At 30.4% G+C, this 6,898-nt stretch overlaps 1 protein-coding gene across 1 annotated transcript; it reads left to right on the forward strand.

Annotated features, from left to right (window-relative positions):
• Window positions 1-1,810: 1,810 nt before the first annotated feature.
• LOC114407723 (senescence/dehydration-associated protein At4g35985, chloroplastic-like) lies at window positions 1,811-5,974 on the forward strand. Its single transcript, XM_028370936.1, has 5 exons — window positions 1,811-2,528; window positions 3,932-4,059; window positions 4,259-4,425; window positions 4,811-4,895; window positions 5,621-5,974. The coding sequence occupies exons 1-5, from the start codon at window positions 1,950-1,952 to the stop codon at window positions 5,790-5,792; spliced, it is 1,131 nt and encodes a 376-aa protein (XP_028226737.1). The 5' UTR covers window positions 1,811-1,949; the 3' UTR covers window positions 5,793-5,974.
• Window positions 5,975-6,898: the final 924 nt, after the last annotated feature.

Here is a 6,898-nt window from a genome sequence, read left to right on the forward strand (position 1 = left end):
CCATATACAAGATCTTGGGGATCGAATTCCTGCTCCCATGTTTAAGGTGCATGACTATGTCAACCATATCATAACATCCCAAGTTTTCTTAGTTATACAATTACATTATAAAACAGTGAATTCTGATTTTTTCAAATTTTAAATGTTTTTGAATTAGTTTAGTTAAAATTTTCTATTGCATTATTCTCGGTTTTTCCATAAAAAAAATAATCTTTAAACTAAAAACAACTAAATAAAAATCCACTGTACTCATTTATTTTTTTGTTCTTCTCCAATTCACTTAGGTTTTGGAATTTTAAAATAATATATTCAATGCAAAAGTCTAACTCGTTAGATTAAAAAAGAAAGTACATAATTATCTTTTACATATTCCGGATTTGGGTAACAAAACAATTTCTTGGAGACCAAAAGCCTTATCTAGTAAATACCAAAATGAATTGATGCCTAGTTTTATAATGAAAGAAACATCCACCCTATCTAATACAATTTCAACCTTAGCTTTTTTTTTTCAAATAGAATTTTTCATAAAGAATAATGGTCAATATATTTTCCTACATTTAAAGTAAAGTATTCTTCAGAAATGCACCCAAAAGAGAGGTATTCTTCAGGAAAACAAAATCATATGCATTATGCAACAATGAAGGAAGGTAGAAAGAATAAAAAAGACCAAGCGTAACAGGAACTAGGACGAAACATGCCGAGGGAGGTGTCACTTCTGATCTTATAAAAAGCATGCATTTCATGCACACCTTTAATAAGGAAAAAGGCCATGACATAATTCCAGGCTCAAAACTAAGCTTTTTCTAATCATATTTTGGGTCACTTTGTTTAATTTTTTAAAAATAATAATTTAAAATAAGTATTTTTTAAAGAAGCAAATAAGATTTGCTTATTAAAATAAATAATTTTTTTAAAGTAAAAATATCTTAGACAAACACATTAATAAAATAGAAAATTATTTATTTTATTAAAATAAATACTTATTTTAACAAATAAATTTAAGCAAATTATCCTTTTATATGCTATGTATTTAATAGTTTTGTTAATGATTAATCTATACTAAAAAAAATCTAGTTGACAAAGTCTCTTTTCTCAATTACAATATTATTTGATCAAAAGGCTATAATCCAAGATTTTACTTTTTTAAAAATTTAAATCTAATTCCACTCATTCCAAGATAGTGTTAAAGAGACCTAACTTCCTACTAAAACAACAGAAGAATAAAAGAATATCAGAAGATAGATAAGGGAAAGAATAATGCATGTTATAGTAAGGTATTTTGTGTCACAGCAAGTTGTGATGCTATTGCAGATTGTCCAACAAGCTATCCCCTTTTTTTTGTCTTCTTACATATTCCATTTCCACCCGAAGTCACATTCCCTATCTTAACACCATATTCCACATTACTCACCAATAACAATGAACAGAATAAAGCTATGAACACAAGGGTCTCACTAACATGTATCTTCAAGATAATGAATAAATAATGACGTTTCCCATTATTTCATACACTGTCAAAAAAGATTTTATACTTCAATAAATTAAAACTCATCTTAATATAATTTTTACAGTAGATATTATAATACTATCATGACATGAGATTGTTCTAATTTAATTAATAATATTTAAATCTTAAACATTAAATTTTATTGTTCATAATAATTTTTTTTTTCTCAATGCAAACTTGTCTTATATAAAAAATACACGTGATAAACATAAAAAATAGTTGTTATAAAATTCATCAATATTATCATGTTACAACGTGAATCCATTCTAATCAAATTCTAATATTTATCTTAAATTACTTTTCATTTTTTAGTTCAATAGCAAAGTGTAGTTGTAGACATTTATAAACCATAAAACCAAATCCATCTCCTGAATAATTTATCTCCATTAACATCCCAAGCAGTCCCAAGAAAGAACAGGGCAAAAACAGAACAGAAACAGAGATGGGTTGCAATAGCTCCAAGGCTGAACCACCGTTGGAAAACTCCAATCATCATCATCATCATCATCATGCAGAGTTCCAAAAACCCAAAACTCTCAAACAAGAAGTAGTGCTGCAGATTCCAGGATGCAAAGTTCATCTGATGGACGAAGGCGAAGCCATAGAACTGGCACAAGGTCACTTCACGATCATGAAGATCATGGACCAGAACGTGCCACTAGCAACCTCCATAAAAGTTGGAAACAGTGTTCAGTGGCCTCTAACGAAAGATGAGCCAGTGGTGAAGGTGGATGCTCTTCACTACCTGTTCTCTCTGCCTGTAAAAGATGGTGGTGAGCCTCTAAGCTATGGTGTCACCTTTCCAGAACAGTGCTATGGGAACATGGGGATGTTAGATTCTTTTCTGAAGGATCAATCTTGCTTTTCTGGTTTGGAAAGGAATAAGAAGAGTGATCTTAATTGGGAGGAGTTTGCTCCAAGGGTTGAAGATTACAATCATTTTCTGGCTAGGGCAATTGCAGGAGGGACTGGCCAGATTGTTAAGGGTATCTTCATGTGCAGCAATGCTTACACCAACCAGGTTTAGTTTCTCTGTTAAACAACAACACTTTACTGTTGTTTTTTTTGGATAAATATGTTTTGACACTAGAAAATTATTATACACCTAGTGATGAGAAGGAGAGAAAAGTAAGAAAAATATAGATATGATAAGTGATATGATGTGATAAAAAGAATGAGTCAAAAGTGAAAGATGTTGATGAGATTTTTAAAATTATGAAGTGTCTAAATATTATGATTCTTTTTTAACTTATAATTGATTTTATAAAATTAATTTTAAAGTGAAATAATTTATAGATGAATGTGTAGCTTGATAGTAAGACTTCTTATAAATTTTTTATTCAATGCAAAAATTGTCCTAGTCAAGTATTTGTAAATTGATTTTGAATGAGATAAATTTTGTAAAGTTAATTTTGAAATTAGTGATTTATTTGAATATGTTTACCGTAAAAACTAAATTTGATGTAAAATTTACTGTAATTTTTTTTAACTAAATGCTACGTTTTTTTTTTATCACTTTTAGTCAAATTGAGATTCAAAGGCAAAAGTCAACTTTACCTAATAATAACCGAACATATGTTTTCTTACTAAAATCACGTTTAACAGGCCGCAAAATCAATTATGATGCATGAAACCAAAAACACTCACAAGGACCAATTTTGATATCTCAATTTAAAATTTAGAATTAATTCATCTTAGGATGAAACATGTGAACATTTCATCTTAGTTGATGTTTTAATGCTACTTTAAATAATATAACGTGAATCCAAGTTTTAATGTTTACTTCTTGTTAGAGCGATCCTTGGTGTTGTATTATGATAGTCTCTCCCGAACCCCACTAGATGGGAACTAATGCACTAGGTTGCCCTTTTGACAATTTACTTCCAAGTTCCTATTATATGACATCTTGTAATTTCTTGATGCTAGGAAAATTGCGTGAGATTGAAACATGGATAATGTTGAGTCAAGGTCAAATTCCAAAGTATGATACATTGGAAATATGAGATTCTCATGTAGATTTATATGGGCTTGGGCGCTCGCTTCTTGATAGCTAGGTCTGGGATTATGGAAAAGAAAAATAGTATAAGATTTTCACTCAACAATCATAGGTTACACTTTACCAACCTGTATAATTCAATTGATTGAATAAAATATATGAATTATTATAAATCTCATAAAAATCTTTGATTCCCATCCCATGAATAAAAAAATAAATAAACTAGGCTTTGGTGTGTTTGAACATTGATTAACACATAAGAATCAATTCAACCCCACAAAATCAAGGTGATGGTATGAAAAAGTAAAAGGAACTACTTGTTACTTTACTTTCATCATGAAAAATTAATTAACTATTTTACTATGAAACTAATTCAAACACACTATAAATCATTATGCTTTTTATCATAAACTTGTTCTGAAAATCAGGTCCAAAAAGGAGGGGAAACGATCCTAAATACTGCTGCAGAAAAGAACAATGGTAGCGTGGTCACAGAAAGTATGAACCAAAGGAGTGATGCCACAAAGAATAATGCAACGAACGAAAACCTCAAACGGTATTTAACAATTCACTCTGTACATAACCACACATACCATAATACATACTGAACATGTGATGTGATGGAGTATACTCTACAGATCATGAATTAATGTTAAGGATAATAGTGTTATCCATGAATTTTTCATCTCCATAATTTTAAGAGGATATATACAACTATAAACTGATTGAGATTATTTTTCATGTTTGAAATCTAGAGTGAGAAAGCTGACAAATATGACAGAAAAGTTAACCAAATCTTTGCTTGATGGTGTTGGAATAATGAGTGGATCAATGATGACTCCTGTGCTGAAATCCCAACCAGGACAGGCATTCCTAAAGATGCTCCCTGGAGAGGTGCTGTTGGCTTCCCTTGATGCAGTCAGTAAGTAACAACCCAAGTCTAAAATACTACTTATAAGGCTAGCATGGTCTTCATTATGAAATTATCATACATTAAAAAACACAAGTTTAATTTGTAAGTACTGTTAGTTTTAAAAAAATTATATTATTGATTAATCAGAAATTATGGTAAGTATGACTCATAAGATAATTATTCAACATACCATATATATATATATATATATATATTAATTTATGATTGGATGACAATATAAAATAAAACTAAAACTGTGAATGTATATATTATTTAATCTTAAAGAACCAATATACCAATCTTATTCTTATACTGGTTACTTGCATAGGCACTGCCACCTAATCTCTTTCTTTTAAACAAGCAGCATCAACTTGATCTCTATTTAATGCTGCAGATAGAGTTTTTGAAGCAGCTGAAGCTGCTGAAAAACAAACCTTTTCAGCCACCTCCCAAGCTGCAACCAGAATGGTTTCTAACAGGTAAACAATATTATTATTATACTGCTTTGAACAATAATAAACCAGAATTCAAAAAAAAAAAAAATAGTAAACCAGAAATTTATAGTGGTCATTGACAATTTATGACTTAAACTGAACTCTACTTAGCCTGGACAAGAGTTTTTACGTTTATGATTAGCTCAACTACACTTTTAGTTTCTTAATTTTAATTGTAGCATCATTATCAGGTAGTTTAAGTTCTCTTGTAAAATTAACTTAGCCATGCCATTTTTTGGTTGATGCAACATATTAACACTCCGCCACATCAATTTAAGGTTTTAAATTGTAGTCATAGTTAAAGTTTTGTCATGATAGTTGGTATTGCAAAAAAATACAAATAAATCTGGTTGCAATTGCAGTCACAGAAATCTTGAAAGCCATAACATTATAATCATAATTGCAATTATGGACCGTTTTTAAAACCTTGCATCAATCTATATCAGCGAAGTCAATAAGAATGACTACAAAAATCATAAAATTTTGTACTACATGAACAAGATATATCAATAAAAAAGTGCTAGCAAGACACTTTTTAACACTTTTTTTCACATACTCTCTCTGATTATGTGAAATTTATGTAAACGAGTCATTCTCAAATTATGAGACATGAATTTCTACCAATAGAAAAGTGGGGGTTAGAAGTTATGTTGTTAGTAGTCCTCTTGTCAATATATAAATGTAATATTAAATGGATCCTTTGGCAACAGGTTTGGGGAAGAAGCAGGGGAGGCTACTGAGCATGTGTTTGCAACTGCAGGACATTCTGTTAACACTGCTTGGAATGTCTCTAAGATACGGAAGGCCATCAATCCAGCCTCTTCAGCAAATGCTGCAGGAGCACTGAGAAATTCTGCCAAGAATAGAAATGTTATATATTAAATTCCAATCATGTTGCTTTATGTTTGACAATGGTGAAGGCATAAAATTTTGCCTATATATATTGCTATACCATTTTGGCTGTTATATGTAAGTATTAATGTAGGTATTGTTCATACCTTAGAAGAAACAAACTATATAAAGTGTACACATGAAAAAGCTAAGCTAGCATTATTATGCTTTCACCCTCTTCTCTCTCTTTCTTGTGTCCCGAGAGTCACTTTCACATTATTTTGTTAGCTTAAATATGTTTTAAATTCCTCAAATTTAAAGTTTTATTTTTTATTCCTTCAAGTTTGTGAAATACTTTTTTTTAGACCATTTGTGATAAAAAAAAATGCGAAAGATTATATGTTCAAAACTTGATGACTGTTATCAATTTAATATGATTTTGTGTTGATGTTATGGGTTTATAGCCTGAAAGGACTTCTTTTCCTCCAATAGGCCCAATGATTATCACTATAAGGAAATAATGCGGACCAAGTTTCATAATGATGATTACAAATATAGATAAAGTGAGGCAAATTTTTCGGTGAACTCCTAAATAGGCGGTTCACCCATGCACGGTTATTTTATGAATTGAAAATTTTATTTTTATCCTCTTTTATAACCACCAAATCTTACTTTAAATCATAGTTGTGAAATCTGATTCCATCATTGATCCAATTGAGATAATGGATCACTGGGTTAGTGGTTTAACCGGTGAGTCAGTAGTTGGTTTGATTTGATTCGGTATATATCAAAAATTCAAAATTATATATGTATTTATTATATATAAGTATATAACTAACATTATTTGTGTAAGAAAAGTCTATTCATACTCAAAAATCTAAAATAACAATTGATAATAATGAGATATCAAAATGATATAGGAATGATCCATTTTTTATTGTAAAATCGATCAGACCAGACTGGTCCAACCGGAATCTGATGACCTAACTAGTCGGGTTTGACCGGATCAATTACATGATTGATTTAATAGTGGAACTGACCCAATTGACTCGTCCAACCAAAGGGAAAAGAAGGAATGAGAGGGGGAAGAAGGATTTGTGAATGAAAGTGATGGTTGTTGTGGTGGTGGAAGAGAATGAAAGAAAGGGGGAAGAATG

This window comes from Glycine soja, chromosome 1 (genome assembly GCF_004193775.1).
Source record: "Glycine soja cultivar W05 chromosome 1, ASM419377v2, whole genome shotgun sequence".
In the NCBI taxonomy this organism is placed as follows: Eukaryota; Viridiplantae; Streptophyta; class Magnoliopsida; order Fabales; family Fabaceae; genus Glycine; species Glycine soja.